This window comes from Pipistrellus kuhlii, unplaced genomic scaffold (assembly GCF_014108245.1).
Source record: "Pipistrellus kuhlii isolate mPipKuh1 unplaced genomic scaffold, mPipKuh1.p scaffold_m20_p_3, whole genome shotgun sequence".
In the NCBI taxonomy this organism is placed as follows: Eukaryota; Metazoa; Chordata; class Mammalia; order Chiroptera; family Vespertilionidae; genus Pipistrellus; species Pipistrellus kuhlii.
This window is the reverse complement of record NW_023425529.1, coordinates 150,964,980-150,983,155: the sequence shown is the minus strand read 5'-3', so window position 1 is coordinate 150,983,155 and position 18,176 is coordinate 150,964,980. Positions and strand designations below refer to the sequence as shown.

Here is an 18,176-nt window from a genome sequence, read left to right as displayed (position 1 = left end):
AATCAAAACCCTATACAGTGAGATATTTTAAATATCCAGTGGATATGCATACTTCCCACCAGGAATTAAGAAGGCTGTTTTGTTATAGTTTCATGCCTATGGTAAAATGATTAAAAAAAAAATCCAGTGCCATATGGGTTTCAAAGGTTAGAAAAATAAAGAAATGAAATAAAAAAAGCATGTCTTTGTTAACACTCATGTTTCTATTTATTTGAGTCTACATAGTGAATCTTCCCTCCTTTTAATCTGACAATTCCCTTTATTAAACAAAATAAACTGGGACTATAAATCAGCTGTTATAGTATTACTTTTTTTTTTTTTTCCTGGATGTCTTTCATGTTCTGGTGGCTCGCTGAGCAATGCACAGCACTAACATAAACCATTTGTGTGAGACAGACTTAGAATTTCATATTCACAGAACTGTGGAATTTTTAAACCACAAAGGAAACCTGGAAATCCTAAAGACCCCTTTATTTTATGGATGTGGAAAGTTAAAACTTTCCCCCAAGATCACACAGTTAATTAGAGGCAGAGCTCAGATGAGAACTCAGGTTTCCTGGCTCTGAATCCAAACTGCTTTCCAATACTTCTCAAATTCTTCCATAGGAAGCTTAATTAAATTACGTGCTTCACGTAGCTGTTCTGTATCAGTGGGGTCAATAGTGTGTTGGCTAGTACTGATGAAGGAAGACAGAGCCTTGACCAGGTTAGGGTCAGGAATTTTGATAGTAGAGAAGGATTCCAGGTTGAAGCTGAAGAAACAGGGTTGCAGCAGGCCACGAGGGAAGAGAAATGGGTGATGAAGAAGTGGGGTGGGAAATGCCAGGAAGGCCCAGGTGCAGAGACCTGATTCCTCTGTACTTTCCCTTTAGATGGCCCATGGCTCTGTCTCATAGACAATCAAATTATCTCAGTTTTTGGAGGCAGTCATTTGAACCAAGAGAAAATAAAAAAGTTTTTAAAATAAAAACAGCATCTATTTGAAGTTTGCTATTCCAAATTAGATTTTCAGATCACCATTAAATTTTACTTTTCATATTCTGATGGGGAAAGGGAAGGTAGGGACAACTCTGTACTTCTTCACCTCATTCCATTGGGGGGAAAAGTCCTATACAGATTTACTTGTGGCTCTCAGGTATTTGTGCATCATTATATAAGGTCTTTGGGGGAGGACGTCACCCCTTGCTTTCTCTTCTTTAGCAGTTCAATTACTCCTATAATTTTGTGAAATTCCTCATAAGACTCCTGCCCATACTTGGCCATGATAATTAAGGATTTCTATGTGTCAAAGACCAGCAGTGTTTAACCTAAGTAATGGTACTGACCTAATATAGATGTTTTTTTTTTTAGATTATTATAGTAGTTAGTGTGCTGTGAGATTTATATCCTAATAGTTGTATGTCTATGTTTAGATTTAATTTTCAGGTCTTATCACACTTCATAATGTGAAATGTTTTTTCCCTTCCACTTGCAAAAGTAGAAAGTTACTTAGTCAGAAGCTACTAAGCTTTCTTAGTAGGATGGAAATTGTATCTTTCCAAACATAAAAAATAGGACTGATAGTCTTTGAATGTCCAACCTTGATACTGATTTATATAAAGTGGACACAGACCCATCTTTTAGCAAGAATATGATTTTAACTGATATAAAAGTAAAAATAAAAAAAAAGAATACCATAACAATTAAAAAGAAAATTAAGCTAATTTTTTTAAAGAAGGGCTTTAATACGCGTGGAGTATATCTTGGTATTGATTTGATTTGTTATAAACCAGATAAATAAAACTACAGAAACTTAACATGAATTGATTTGGAATACAGTTGACTATTACCTGAATGTAACTTTTAATACATAAAAATTTATGGAGAAATTAAAACAGAGAATTCACTTAAGCTATAGACATCCCTTGCCAATTTTCATAATAGATCAGAGAACTTTTATAGTAATAGAAAAAAACACACACACACAACCATATGCAAGTAATGGATGTAGGTTTCTATTTCTTTCTCCATTGTCTATTTTATTCATTCATTTATTAAGTACTTGGCACAGAAATACAAATAGAAAAATGCATCTCCTGCCCTCAGAGGAATTCACAGTCTGATGGGGCGGGGGAAGAAGAAAAAAAAGATGTGACTGCAGGAGACTTCTGTATAATGGAATCCAAGATGATGAGCTATCAGATAGGCCATCGTGTCTAGGGTCAGATTTTTACTTTGCAAGTCCAAAGACTGGGTTTGGACAGTATAACCAGAATTATTTGGGCTCGGATGAATTCACTTGTAGTAACCAAGCCCTCAAGAGAATAAACCAGAATACCATTTAAAAATGTGTATTCAGAACTGGAATTAATAAGCAAATCAGGATGTATTCATTGGCTGTGCGTTCTCTCTAACTAGCAAAATCTAAATGATGATCACATTATAAACAAGTGGATTGTTGAGGCTAGACCTAGAGCCAAGGCAGTGAGTGGAAGACCTTGGCAGCTGGTGGTATCACACGGTGACTTCTCGATGGTGCCAAGTCCTGTAGCCCCCGTGGGTCCCTGCCTGATGGATCCCAGCCTTTTCTCTTAAAGATACTGAGAAAAGTGCTCTGGTCATGCAAGCCTGTTTCTTTCTGTTGGCTCATTCTTTCCCCAGATGAATTAAAACCACTGACTAGCCTGTGGGTTGGTAGGGTTTCAGTGTTGTTTAATTCAAACTTAAGAGTTCTAGGAAGTTTTTCCTTTGACATAGAATGTATTTTTTCAGTTCTAGGATTTAATGGGTTTGTTTTCTTTGTGTGTGAGCAAAGAGCTAACCACATTTATTATGTCTTGATTTTGTCCTTTTAACTTTCTAAGGGTAAGCTTCTCTCCAAGTTTCAAGTATATGCAGCACAAGTACAATTTAGCTTAAGTATCTTTGCCTCAGGACACATCTTTTAAAAAATGTATTTTACTGATTTTTAGAGAGAGGAGGAAAAGGGATAGAGAGATAGAAACAGCAATGAGAAACATACATCGGCTGCCACCCGATTGTCCCCTACTGGGGATTGAGCCTGCAACCCGGGCATGTGTCCTGACCCAGAGTTGAATTGCAACCTCCTGGTTCATGGGCTAATGCTCAACCATTGAGCCATACTGACCAGGCAGTACACATCTTCTTAATTTCCTCTTCTCCTCCATGTCAAATTTAGACTCCCCACTCTTTCCTCTCTTACCAGCCTGTGTATCTGTGCTTTTTCTCTCATACCCTCCTGCAGTATTTATCACACTTTAATAATTTATTTCCTCATCTTCCTCTGCCATCAGACTGTAAACTCTGTAAGAACTGCATTTTATTTAATGTGGTATCTCCAATGCTAGTTCATTATCTGTTGGAAAAAGTAGGGATCCAGTAGAAGGAGGAAGGGGGAAGGGGAGGAAGGGAGAGAGGGACGGATGGATGGATGGATGGATGGATGGATGGATGGATGGATGGATGGAGTGATTTTTATACTGAGCCTTAAGTGATCAATAGACTGTTTTTTAGGAAGAGAAGCCACTATAGTTGATTCTCTAGGTCTAGCAGACATTTTTCTCTTACTTGCCCCCTCTTAGGACACTAACTGAATAGAGGGTGAGTACAGAAACCAGATTGCAGCTTAGTGTATCCCCTCCATGCTTCTGTCCTAACCTATAGTGTGATTAGCATTTGAAAGACATTTCCATGAAAATGACAATATTCTCCAATACTTTAATTAGGGAATGTTCCTAGCCTCTTACAGTCTTGTTATAGTTATCTATTGCTGAATAACAAATTACCCCAAAATCTAGTAAGACAATAATTTATTATTTCTCAAAATTCAGAAATTGAGGCTAAGGCTAAGCTGGGTAGTTCTGCTTTATTTAGAGTCTATGGGGGCTGGGATGTCCAAGATGACTTCTTCACTCACATTGAGATACCTCAACCAGAATGGCTGGAACCAGCTGGAGGCTGGTGGGGCATCTTTCTTTATACGGCCTCTCCATATAACTAGCTTGAACTTGTTCACAGCATGGTGATCTCAAGCTGGTGGATCTTTTAATATGCTTGTTGTCTGTCAAAAATGAAGAATCAGGGGCTGCCAGTTCTTCTAAAGGCTAGGTTTGGAACTGGCGCAAGGTCACTTCTATCTCATTTTATCGGTATTAAACAGCTCAGATTCAAGGGAAGAGGAAATGGTCTCCACCTTTTGATGTAAGGAACAGCATGAACATATAGGAAAGGATGGTGAAGCATCTAAAAAAGAGGATCTAAAACAGATATACAAAAAGAACTACGAGAATCATAGATAGGACTTCATCAGAAATGGAGTCAAATCTAGCATGCTGGTATCAGTGGGTGGCAATAAACATGTGAATTATTGCTTTAATTATTTGGTAAAGGTCAAGTCTCATGATTTTTGCTTTCTTTTTAAATTGAGAGCATAATGGTACTTTGGTCCATGAGAATAAAAAAGACTCATTTCCTATCATTTTTCTCTTAAAGGGGTGCTTAGAGAAGTATTACATAATTAAAGTTTCTTGAGTTGGCAATTCACTGGGAAAATTTTGTAATACATTTTCTCTCTTCTTAGTCTTGTGATGGGAAATGGGCTGGAAATGACCCTAATAGTCCCGTTTCTTAGCCTGAGCCATTTCCTGAACATTTTTGAAAGTTTAATCATTAGTTTATAAAATCTTGATAGACCCAAATAATCAAGATAAGGACACAATAAGTGAGGATATTAAGAAGCTTACACAAACACAAGAGGTTGATGGAGGAAAAAGAGGACATATATAATACTTTCAGCAATAAAAATTTAAAAAAAAATAAAAGATAAGGGACAATATAAAAAATAAATAGAATCTGAAAATAAAGCATACACAATTTCTTAAGCAATTCCCCTCTACTAATATTATACCTGATTCTTAACAGTTTTGACAGTCTCTTATAATGTATGTGTTATGCTGAAGCTTTTTGAATAGATTGTCCTCTGCAAAGCTTAGTCACATATCTCTATGGCATTTCATGTGAACAGGTGAGTAATGAGAAGACCCTGGGTGTCTTGGTTTCTTTGTTTGAGATATTCGCAAAGAAACCAAGACACCCAGGATCTTACAACCCTCTTGGAGGCTGAATGAATGAATAATTCACCTGTGAAGGACTTTGGCGGAGAATAGAGTTTCGTCCTTCCCTTCCTATAGAATGAAGGGATCCTTATTCTAAGAAAAAAACAAGAGCTAAGATTAATTTCAAAGATGAGCACAGTGCAATAAAAGAATGTATATAAGTGAATCAAACACAACACAGAGAAAATGTGGGCAGGAAATAAAATTAAATTATACATAAAATTTATGCCCTGGGGTTCTCCACCTCTACAGATTGGGGAGGGATCACAAATTTGACCTAAAGCTGCTTCTTATCAAAGGAAGAAGAGAAACAGCCGGGATAGATGCTGGGAGACCCCAGCTTCGTAATTAGCCAGGAAGATAAACAGGGTAGATTCTGTTAGCAAAATGTTTCATGTATGCTATTTTATGATCTGTTAATTGTTCCAAGGATTGTAGTCCGTGGGAGAGGAATCTTTCTGAAGTCTGAGGTCCTGTTTCCTGTACTGACATTACTATCCCGCCCAAACAGTGTTAATTGGAATAGATGTGCATCTGCCTAGAGTCTTGAGGCATTTTGTTATTTAAAATAAGCATTTAAGCCTCATGAAACAAGAATAGTTCTAAGGTTCATAGGAGAGGAGGTAGAATTCACAATTCATAGATTCAGTAGGCAAATACTGATTAAGGGCCTTCGACCTCTCTGGTTACCTTGCTCTTAAGCACTGGAGATGTGGCAGAGAACCCAGACACAGAGGGTAGTTCAGAGATGGATAGTAGTGATGGTCGCACAGCAGTGTAAATGTACAATGGCACGGGACTATACAATTGAAAATGGTTGAAATTGTAAATTTTATGTCAGATCTATTTAACTACAATGAAGAAAGACAGTTGGGGCAAGTAAAAAGCAGTGTAATGGGACCAGATCAAGAACCTGGGGGGGTAGGGACTCTGCCTTCCTGCGGGGAGCAGAAGGGCTCCTGGGAGTGGCCACTGGGCCCTGATCCAGAAAGAAGCAGGGACATTGCCCTGCATGACTTTTGAACGGGATAGTGTCAGGTGGGCTCTGCTGTCTGACCTGAGGAGGAGATGGTAGAGACTGAGGTGACTGTCCATGCCAGGCCCTGCCGCCTGGAGGCTACCCTCCCTTCTGCACCTCACCAAGCCCTTGCCCGGTGCTTTCCTTTGCAGACTGCCATCCTGAGACGCCAGGGTCGCTACAGATGCTCCACGGTTCCTGCCCACGCACAGGAGGAGGCTCAGAGCTTATTTGTTACAGAGGTAATGTGTTTCTTCCACATTTGTGTACTACGTTATTTTAGTCATTTCCCCCCTAAGACTTGTCCCCCGCCCTCTACCTCCTTTTCTTTAAATTTTAATGATGTTTTCAAGGCAGTGTCAGAGAAGTAATTATATATATTTTTATAATGGAAGTTAAAATCAGAGGATAACATGAGGTTTTCAGAATCCAAAACAGGAATGCCAACAACAAAACATGAATTCGGCAAGAGCTTATGAAATAAAAACCACTGGGTGTAATGTCAGAGGCCTCGTCATGGATATTTAATGGACACTCAGCACACACATTTATGTAATCATTTACACTACTAGTACATATTTATACCTGGAACTTACCATCAAGACCAGTTCAATTTCAATGTTTATAAAGTGGCAGGTGAAAATGAGCCGAGCCTGCCGATCCCCGATCAATGAGTGGTCACTATTACTCTTGTTTGAACAGACAAGTAATGATCATCCTGAGGAGGAAAGAAGTGATTACATTTAGATTGCTCTTCCCCCCCCCCCCCCCCCACACACACACACATACACACCTTGGGTGTTTGTTTCTCCCTCCAGGTGCTTTTAGGTAGGATGAGCTAATTAGGTGTTTTAATTTTGTTTCTTGAAATGCTCCTTCATTTAAGTACCTGGGGGTTCGGGGTTCTCTGAATGGACCCCTGCTTTCCTGGGAGAGCACAAGGGCTCCTGGAGTGACCATTGGTCCCTGATCCGGAGAGAAGCAGGGGCCGTTTTTATCCTCATTTTCTAGATGATAAATAAGTCTATTGAGAAATCTGCCCACTCTAAGGAAAATATGCTTTTATAAGTGAAGACCGATTAAAATAACACGATTTAGTTTCCATGGAGATTTAAAAAAAAAAAAATTTCAATATGTATTTTAAATTTTAAAGTGTTTTCTCTCATCCTTCTGAAAAGCTAACTTTTTACCTTGCCTCCTTTGCTCTTATTATATTAGTAAAATTAACTCTAGACACATACAACCAGATATGTTTATATGATCGTAAATGTTTATTTTAAAACAGGATGTAGGCAAATTGTGACCTACAGGCAAACCCTGGTCTGCAGCCGGTTTTATAAATAAAGTTTTGTTGTAGCACAGCCACACCCATTTGTTTACCTATTGCCTTTGGCTGCTTTTGTATCACAGCTCAGAGCTGAGTGGTTGCGACAGAGACAGTATGTCCCTCAAAGCTGGAAATGTTTACGATCTGGCCATTTGCAGGAATAGTTTGTTGACTCCTGTTTTTAAAACATGCAGCAAAATTATTAATTCCTAATTCAATTTTCCCAATTGCTCAAAAAATATGGTTTTTGAAGGGCAGCTCTCCATTAAGTTCTTTAATCGCTGCAGGTTGAGCAATAGCGGCTCCATTCTCTGCTGTGCGAGCCAACATAGCTACGCTCTCTGGAGAGCCTTCCCTAGGGTGGAGTGGAACAGCACTTCCTCTCCATCCTCTGGTCCTGAGGAGAATGACCTAATGGCTTTAAAAAACAAAACAAAACAAAAACAACTTCAAAAGACTTGCAGTATAACTTCAAAATATTATTGAATTTCACAAGTTTGAAAGGTCAGCCATGAAATCAGATCCCTATGCTTTTAGAGATATGGTTCTGTGGATACTAATTTCTGATTGAACCCATTGTCTCCCAGACTTTCCATGTCCCAGCGGGATGGGTGTTGCTTGCCTTATTCTGTTTCTACCTTGGAATTTAGTAGATGCCCGCTGTGTGGGCAATCAACAATGGCTTAGTAAATGAATGGGACCTCTGGCTACTTAACCTGGCTAACTGTGCTTTTTGCAATTCCTTATAATTGAACAAGTTTAAATATTATAATTGTGTTTCTTACTAGTTTTATCTAAGGTATTAAAAATTTGGGCAATCAGGCATTCCGTTCATGAGTGCGCAGGATCATGTATGTCTGTGCTTATGTTTTCATTGGGCAGGTGCATTTTATACTTCACAATGGTTGTAATGACCTGCAAGAGACTTTGGTGGCACAACCGTAGTAGCCCTGCTCTATGCAAAACCACCATGGCCTTGAGTGCTGCTGCTGTCCCTGATTTGGCTTCCAGAACAAAGAGAATAGGGGCTCACCCACGAGACTGTATAATATATAGTCAGACTTGACTTAGTGATAATGGACCTACAGACAGTAGTGGGAAAATCCAAATCTAAGGATAATTCTGAAATCATACTGGTTTGAGAATGTAATTTTGAGTGTGGGTATCTGATGTTCTAAAGGTCAAAATGCTTTGAAAATTTTTCGAAAGCATTTACAAGAATAAAATAGTATTTAAAGACATTTGTAAGTACAGAGCAGAGAAATTGAAAAGTTGCTTAGCTCGCACATCTAACTCTCTGCTTAACCCTTCTTTGCTATTTATTCCACCTCTCCTAATTATCCTACCTCAATGACAGCAAAGCTCACACTACCTTCTCTTTACAACCTTTACGGTGAAGTGCTTATAGAGAGCATGGCACAGGAGAAGCACTCTCTGTGGTTGCTGCAATTATTTTCATGATTTTGGGGTGAAGGAGAATTTGCCTCTAACGGCCTTCTGGCATAGGCTAAGAAATAGATAAAGAGGTTCACAATTAAACAATGAGGAGAAGTAAGCAGAAAAGAGACTTTGTTCGTGTTAATTAAAACCAGCATCAAATCAACTCGGTAATTCAAATATGCATTTATCTACATATGTTTTCACTTACTTATTTTTTGCCATACTGAAGCCTACATACATGTAGTCAAGAGCTGATCACACAGAAAAATTATTTGGGCTAAGCTGATGGTAACTAAATCAAAGACTTCACCTGTTGATTTTGACTTATTTGTATTGGAAGATCTAGAAGATCTTATAATCTTAAGACTGTATGTGGTACTCAGTGAATCCTCCTGTATAGATGAATGGAAGACACCACGCTGGCCTGTTGAGTCTGGCTTTCAGGAGGTGTTCAGCCTCTGGAGGTTAGTGTCACCGATAGAATCCTTGGCAATAGAGTGCTGCATATGTTGTGCGTTCTATACACACGGAGATGTCATGGTACCACTGTGAAATGAAATCCTTCCTCCTAATACCTCACTCTGTCCTTATAAATAGAAGAAAAAACTGGGAACAAATTTATATCATATGGACTAATAAAGCCAGTTGTAATATTAGTAAATACCATGAAAGTATCTTATGGTTCCCCCTCTCTGTTCACTTTCATATTCTAGTAGAGGCCACACAACTAACTTCTCTTTTAGAACCAAATGCTTTTAAGTCAGAAACTGTACATTGTTATGTAAATGGAGCAAGAGGCTGTTATGTTTGTCTCCTATAAAATCTGCTCTCTGATTGCACTTAAAGTGACCCCTCTCCCAAGGGGTATGTTTAAGTGGTTCTTAAACTTCACAGGAACCTCTGATGATGGGATTTCAGGCATGAGAGCATTAAGGGGAAAGAATTTTTATTTTTCTCATATACTTTTTTTTTTTTTTTTTTTTTAATATACTCCCCATAGTGCATCAAAACCTATAACTCTGACTGGCATCTCGTGAACTATAAATATGAAGATTACTCAGGAGAGTTTCGACAGCTTCCAAAGTAAGTAAATGGGCAGACCACACAAGGTGGGGTTTATACACCTAGGAAAAAGTCTTTGTACTTAAAATGTTTCGGGAGGTATGTACCTTCCAACAATCAGCATAATTGGAGAAACTATTTCTAGATGGTTTGTGTGATATGGGATAGATATTGTTTACAGGGCATGTGATAACAGGACTCAATCCCAGTACTCTGGGATTGGCAGGTTGCAATAAACACATGGATGGTTTAATTACTTCCAGTGGTTCTTTTCGGGATACCACTGATAAAACACAACCGTGAATTTTTTTCAGTGAGAAATAAAAACAAAGAAAATGTAAGGGTTTTGAAATATGCTACAATGTGTTTTATCTTAAAAAGAATATTTTAAGAAACATAAAAATATTGTTTTATTTTATATTGGATAAATGAAAATTAAAAAAAAAACTCTACTGAATAAATTTTATGTTAAAAGTATATCAAAGAACAAGCATTTCCCCAGACAAATTTCTTTTCCTTCTTTAAAGAATTAACTCATTCTAAAATACACCAAAAGAAGGTACGTTTAGACAGATTAGTGGTGGTTGAAGTAAACCAGAGATAGGTAGGTCGCACCTTGAGAGGATGTCTGTTATAAAATGGTGCACCCGTAAATGATGCAATTGGCAAATTTAAATATAATTCAGTACGAAAATTGAAAGCAAATAATGATGGATTGTATTTCAGACGTAACCATCGCCAATGAAAATTTCACTTGAGATCCTATTCATACATTTTTCTTTGTGTTTGTTGCATCTGTGGGGTTGATTTGCTTATACTATTCTTGATGGATCTAGCTATTTGTTTTTTTTTCTATTTGTGTGGTTCAGCCATTCTTTAAGCGTGTTTAGCCAGCTTTCCAGATGCCTTTTTTTTAAACCTCAGTCGAGAACACTCTCCTCCAACATTATGTTATCCAGATGGGTGTGCTTCTTAACTCTATGTTCACTCTGTACTCCCATGGGGATTTTTTTAATTCTTCCCATTTGATCAGATTAACCTATCTTCACTGATAGTCTTATTCATACTTTTCTCATGGCTAACAGAGAATAGACTGTGAGATATATTGTATTTCCTATACGATGTTTTACTTTTACTGCTGATAGACTTCACTTTTTGGCATAAGCAGGAGTTTCTGATTGTGATGAGGAAGAGAGGGAAGATTGTAACAGTGACTTGGAATATAGATTCTCTTCTGTCTCTGCCTAAGTCATCTACTTGCTCTTCTCTCTGTAAGCCTCAGTTTCCTCATCTATTCCCAGTGAATGGTCTTAACACCAGTCCCATCAAAAGGACTAAAGGAGAAAACACGTGAAGTACCCCAGCACAGTGCCTAACACATAATGGTTTAATAAATGCTAGCCGCTATTGTTACTGTCATGTGTTTGTTGTTAATGCCTACCAAGTCTTTATTTATTAATAGCTTTCCCATTTTAAAATACCTGTGTAACTGCTAACAAGCTATGCATAGCTTTTGGAATTCTCTCACCTCCACTGTGAAAAGCAATGGCGGTGGTGGTTTTTTATCTTTATCTGAGTGGACTAGCTTTGGGTTTGTTAAACTCTGGTTCCTCTGATGGGAGAAGAATGCAGCATCTCTCCTGGGGCCAGGTCATTATAATCCAAGCTCTTTTCTTCTTTTTAAAGCAAAGGGGCCAAGTTGGATAAACTTCCAGTTCATGTCTATGAAGTTGATGAGGAGGTTGACAAAGACGAGGTAGGATGATCACTCACAGACTTTAAAATTGATTTCTTTTACAGACTTGGAAGATTAATTAGAAAATTACCAACATTTAGCCAAGGCAGCAATTGGAATGTTTCTTGAAACAGGGAAGAATTTTACTAAATGTGTTGTTTGATTGATTGAAATAAAGTTTCTGTTTCAACTTGACTACTTAGCATATGTAGCATGTTCTCCCGGCCCTGTTTATTTGTTCTGAGATCATTTTCAAAGGCCTGGATGAGATTTGGCTGCGCTGTTAAAAGATATCAAGATTACTTAGACCTTAAGGTTCTGTTGTTTTTCTTTTTTATTTAAAATATATTTTAATTGATTTCAGAGAGGAAGGGAGAGAGAGAGATAGAAACATCAATGATGAGAAAGAATCACCCATCAGCTACCTCTCGCACGCCCCTCACTGGGGATCAGATGGAACCTGGGACCCTTCAGTCCACAGGCTGACACTCCATCCACTGAGCCAAACCAGCCAGGGCTGTGTTGTTTTTCAACAGGATGTCTTAACAAACTGGTAGCCAGTACATTTTAAGTTGCTGTTTTCCAGTGATTGCATTGAATGAAGCATATAGTTCCCAGAAGCTCTGATTTTAACAACCACTTCCCCTACTGTTGGAGAAATGATAATGGCTAGGGAAGTGTACAAAGACAGCATGATGTGAAGGGGACTATGTCCACTGAGCAAGGGAAACCTACTTAAAGTTGGTGTATTTCTCTTTCTCCCCTACTCACTATTGGGTACCTCATCGTGAGTTTAGCTTTTCTTTTCTTTTTAAATTGTCAGCTAAGCCAATAACACCAGCCCCTCATGATCTTGTAACAATGTCCTTGGTAGTAAATTATTTTAGAAACAGCTTGAAAAAAAAATAATTCTGAGAAGAGAAGGTAGTCATTCAAAATGAAAAGCAAGATGTTAAAAATGTGGTGCTGATTAATAGTAAGAGGAGGACCCAGTAAAATAATGCATGTTAGGACACACAAAACAAACTGTAAAATCCTAGACAGATAAGTTATTTCTATTATTGCTAATAATAACAACAGTAAATCCACCAATATTAATATTGAGATGGTCGAAAACACAGTATAAAATGGGCCTTTATGCAGTCGTCTGCTTGTACAGAAATGAAGATCTTCATTAGAAACTAGTTTTAAGAGGCGTGAGCTGGGCAAGCTGACACTGTGTGGCCTTCTCTTCCCAGAGTACCTACTGAAGTGTGCACTGAGCACGCACAGCCTTAAAGGGGGAAAGAAGCCATAAGGGAACACTCTTAAAGAGTGTCCAAGGGTGTGGTGGGAGACTTGCTGGATTGTGTATGTGTGTGTATATATTTCACTGGCCTGTTTATTATGTATGCAAATATATGCCTATATTTTTAGTAGCTACCCCATTAAACTCAGATCTCAGAGCTTGGGGTCAGAACTTGTTTCATTACTTTTCTAGCTGTTTCCTTTCACTTTTCTAACTCCATTCCTCTATCCCTGTCGCATTCTTCCCTATGTTTCCCTTTTTTTTGTTTTTTTTTTTTTTGTTGCCCCACCATGTTACCTGTCCTTTCTTTATTGCCTCACATTCCCTCCCTTCCTTCCTTTCTTTATTCACCTTCCCCTGAACTAAGCCTCTGGGAAGTTTTCCAGGAATTTGCTTTTGTCCTTCAATCATAGGGGAGTGTCATTTGAAAACATTTTTTTGTGAAACCAGGCAAGACCTTAGAACTTGAGTGGTCAAGTATGGTATGTACTTTCTGTGGCTCATTAAACCCTTAAAAATAAAGATTTGTAGCGGAACCGCTTTGCCTTTTCATGGACAAGGGTTTTCAGAAATGCAGGCTTGTCCCTCTCTTTCCCTGTTAAGTGGACTCTAGAGTGACTTGCAGGTGTTGGTGTCAGATGGTTACTCCAGTAAAGGGGCAAAGGGCAACCAAATGAATGGCTTTTCCACTAACCAGACTCGCGGCAAATAACAGAGATTGACTGCAATGTTTCCCTTCTCTCCCAGGATGCTGCCTCCCTCGGCTCTCAGAAGGGCGGGATCACCAAGCATGGCTGGCTGTACAAAGGCAACATGAACAGTGCAATAAGTGTGACCATGAGGGTAAGGAGGCCCATCGCCCTGCTTTCCCCTCTGATTAAACGTGTTTTGCTGTGGGTCTTAGGAATAATGCTCAAGATGAGTGAGCATGCTGTTCTTCCTGACAAAAGTGACGTTGTCTGGCTAGTAAGATGCCTCCCTTTGTTTAGTAAGATGGACCCCTATTCGTACAGACCCTTCCACCCACTTACCCGTCACCCTCTCACCACCAGTGTGAAGAGATCATTGGCCTGGTATGAAGGTGGATGGCTAACACAGGCCTTTTTCTCTGTATGAACTACAAAAATGATAATTGATACCTCTAAGAATTGATACGTCACCGAGAAGCTAAACCTAAGCACTTTTTCGGAGATCTACTGTGACAAAGTCAAGTGAAGTAGAAATTGAGGACCAAAGGGAAAATGGTTACATTGGGAGAAGGTTGCAAAGAGGAAAGTAAAACCAGAGTAAAAACACACACACACACACACACAGGACAGAAATAGAGCCAGAGAAAGAACAGGATAATAATAAAGAGAAAAGAAGCACTGGGGGGAAAAGGGTGTATGATAGATAGGGAATCAAATTGGGGGAAATGCTGACTGTCTCAGTCCTGAGGCTGGAAAAGCGCTCAGGGTCACGTGGCAGAGAATGGTTTCTGTGCTGTGTGAGCAGAAACCCTGGGGATTTGAGAAAGTTTCCATCCCTCTGAGCTGCATCCCGTTTCAGAACTCACTGCACTGCTTTTGGGCAGTTATGTAAAATCCCATGTCCTGTGGGTGAGAAAAACGACCTGTCGATGTTAGGTGAACCACCTCCTGACATCTACAGGTGAGATTACTGGGTGTGAGAGTCTGAACTCACCCCGTTCCCTGGGGGCATTGGCCAGAATTAGATTTGATTTGGGGAGAACTGAACTGGTTTTAATTTATGTGTCGAATTGTGAGTGATTGAGAGAGATTGTGATTCTTTTCATTTTGAAACAATCGCTGTATGTGTATTTTTTCTTTCAGTCATTTAAAAGACGGTTTTTCCACCTGACTCAACTTGGTGATGGATCCTACAATTTGAATTTTTACAAAGATGAAAAGATCTCCAAAGAGCCAAAAGGATCGATATTTTTGGATTCCTGTATGGGTGTGGTTCAGGTAAATATGGAAAAGAGTTTTATCAAGTTTTCTTATTTGTAAAAGTATCATCTGTGAATTGGCAGATTGAAGCAAACACTTCCAAAAATGGCAGGTTTTTTTTTTTTCTTTGAAATATAACAGCTGACTTTAAATGAGAAAAGGCCTGTTTTTCATCATTTTAAAAGATGGCAGGTATAACAGAGGCAGAATTGTGTTATACCTGCCATCTTTTGTGCATGAGTTCTTGTGTTTAAAACCTGGCTCAGCCACATTTTAGTTGTGTTTATCTTGGACAGCTATTACCTCAAGTTGCTTCATTTGCAAAATTCAAATAGTGATAATGTTTCCTTAATAGGGTAAATTGGAAGATTGGATGAGCTCACTTGAAAATATTTAGAACAGTTCTTAGCATTTCAGTGATGACTTTTATCACAGTACCAATGGCAGAGTAGTATATTGGTCAAGAGATTAGGTTAAGATTCAAACTGAATTCAAATCCCTGCTCTCCCACTTCCCCATCGTGTAACCTTGGAGATATTACTTAACCTCTCTGTGCCTCAGTTTCCTCACTTGTTAAGTAGAGATGTTAATAGTATTGATTATGGTTTCTGAGAGGATTAATTAATAGATGTATGAGCTTAGGACAGTGCTGGCACATGGTAAACATTCAGTAGCTAGTATTGGATATTTTTATCATAGTTCTGCTGTGTTTGTAGAATTTTTTTATATTACATATAATATATGAATATGTACATGTTATAAATATCAGGCAATACAGATAATGTGGAAGTCCTCATTGACCCCGATTTTTTACAGAGAGGAAGGGAGAGAGACAGAGTTAGAAACATCGATGAGAGAGAAACATCTATCAGCTGCCTCCTGCAAACCCACTACCGGGGATGTGCTGGCAACCAAAGTACATGCCCTTCACCGGAATCGAACCTGGGACCCTTCAGTCCACAAGCTGACGCTCTATCCACTGAGCCAAACTGGCTAGGGCAAATCCAAGTTGTTTTCAATTGTCTTTGAAAGCAGATTGCTAGTTTTCCCATCTCTCTGTCCATCCATTCATCCATCCATCCATCCATTCCCCTCCCATTTTTCAGGAAGATCTAAGGCAGCAACTTATAAGGATTCATAAAACACAGAACACCATACATTTCAAGTGGGTTTGAAAGCAGAAAGCTAAACAAGGAGTCAGGGTAGGGCGGAGATAAAGTGGAATTAAGGAAAAAGCATGTTACAAAGACCTGATTAGGTGGTCAACAAACAGGGCCCTATGCTCTCCAGTTTGGAGACCCGTGCAGTCGCCCAGCACACATAGATACAATCTAATTAGTCAGAAGCTGCCCAAGCAATCTCAGAATGAAGATCATTCAGGCATTTCTCTTGGGGGCCCTCTTACAGAGGCACACTGTGGGATTAATGAACAGTCTCCTTGACAACTCCTCATAATAGCTACCATTATCAGTCACCATTATCAGAGTCTCCCTTACAGTGACTCAGTGTTGCCTAATGACATCAGCCCGAATCTCAATTCCATAAGAAAGGTTGTTTTGTGGAACCAATGTGGTTAAGGTTAGACACACAGCTCTCTGGTTTGACCCTCAGGTATACTTGTTTATGTATTCATGTTTATTTAAATTTAAATTACATTTTCATGTGAGCAATGGTGCATCTGATGTAAACAGGCAGACAGTGCAGAAAGGCAACACGAAAGCCACATTCCTGCCTGCATCACCCCTCCTCTCCCATTCTCCACTCTTTTAAAATGATCATTTCCGACTCTTTCCATTGGTTTTTCTGGATTTGTCTTCATATTGCTAGGTGAGGAGTGTTCGTGTTCTTTATCCAGCAGTTGTGAACACCATGTGCTGGTGATGAGATAGTAGCTCCTGCCACCCTCCTTTCTGCTCTAACCTGGACTACAGTTGACCCTTGAATAGCCCCGGGGTTATGGGCGCCAACCGCCTTTAGAGTCCAAAATCCATGCAAAGCTTTGACTCACCCAAATTTAGCGATAGCCTGCTGTTGACCAGAAACCTTACTAATAACAAAGACAGTTGATTAACACATATTTTGTATGTTATACATATATACGGTATATTCATGTTTGTTCACATTTTCCTCAACTACGAATGGTGCAATGTATGGTCTCTAAGTGTGTGCAGGATTTTAAAAAAATAAATTTTAGCTTTGTATACTAGATTTCTGAATACTCAATAGTAGTAAATTATAAACTAGACTAATATCTATATGTAATTTATTTATTTATGATATAGCTACCTTTTTCTTAACTTTTCATATTTTAAGCTATGCAGTTCACCTGCAAGTTTTTTCACATTGTCCCAAATATCACATGTAAATGGACTCGTGCAGTTCACACCCATGTTAATCAAGCATCAGACGTAATTGCCCTTTTAGCTTCTGCACAGCCACCATCCTGAAAATTCCCTTTACCTTCTTCCCTGCGTTGGAGTTCCTGTTTTGAGAATCCTAGTTGTCTTCTTTCTTGACTTATTTTCTTATTCTGGAGGAATACATTCTTCAGTAGTTTCCTGAGGAATCATGTGTAAGATGTTAATTTTCTTTGAGGGTTAGCATATCTGCAACTATCATTATTTTTGCATTTATACTTGACTAATAATTTGGCGGGATGAAGATTTTCAAAGTAAATTTAACCTTAGAATGTAAAGGACCTTCATTAACTTCTAGTGTCGTGCAGACAGGTGAGGTGGTGCTGAAATCGGTTTGGCTCAGCGGTAGAGCGTCGGTCTGCAGACTGAAAGGTCCCAGGTTCGATTCTGGTTAAGGGCATGTACATTGGTTGCAGGCACATCCCCAGTAGAGGGTGTGCAAGAGGCAGCTGGTCGATGTTTCTCTCTCATCAATGTTTCTAGCTCTCTATCCCTCTCCCTTCCTCTCTGTAAGAAAAATCAATAAAATATATTAAATAAAAAGAAAAAGAAAAGAAAAAGAAAAAGAAAGGTGAGATGGTGCTAAAACTCACTTCATATATTTCCCTTCTCTCAGGGAGCCCAGGCCTGCCCTCTCTGTTGTCAAATATCTGAAAACACCTGTCCCATCTAAGTATTCTGTCCAGTTTTCTAGTAGTTATGATGGGAGGGTAAGTCCAGACCCTGTTACTTCATCATGGCCAGCAGCAGAAGTTGGTGGTCCAAACTCAGATGTTTTCAGGGGCTAAGCAGGTAATTCAGTGAAAGAAGAGGCCTAGGTGTGAAG

At 39.0% G+C, this 18,176-nt stretch overlaps 1 protein-coding gene across 34 annotated transcripts in view; it reads left to right on the top strand.

Annotated features, from left to right (window-relative positions):
• Nucleotides 1–18,176, top strand: part of DOCK9 (dedicator of cytokinesis 9) — a 244,954-nt gene that overhangs the window by 127,122 nt on the left and 99,656 nt on the right. For all 34 annotated transcript variants that reach the window (XM_036458435.2, XM_036458431.2, XM_036458438.2 and 31 more), the window contains exons 3-7: nucleotides 6,285–6,374; nucleotides 9,900–9,982; nucleotides 11,648–11,717; nucleotides 13,732–13,827; nucleotides 14,817–14,951. In XM_036458435.2, the coding sequence (XP_036314328.1) occupies nucleotides 6,285–6,374; nucleotides 9,900–9,982; nucleotides 11,648–11,717; nucleotides 13,732–13,827; nucleotides 14,817–14,951 (474 nt within the window). The remainder of the gene's footprint in view (nucleotides 1–6,284; nucleotides 6,375–9,899; nucleotides 9,983–11,647; nucleotides 11,718–13,731; nucleotides 13,828–14,816; nucleotides 14,952–18,176) is intronic.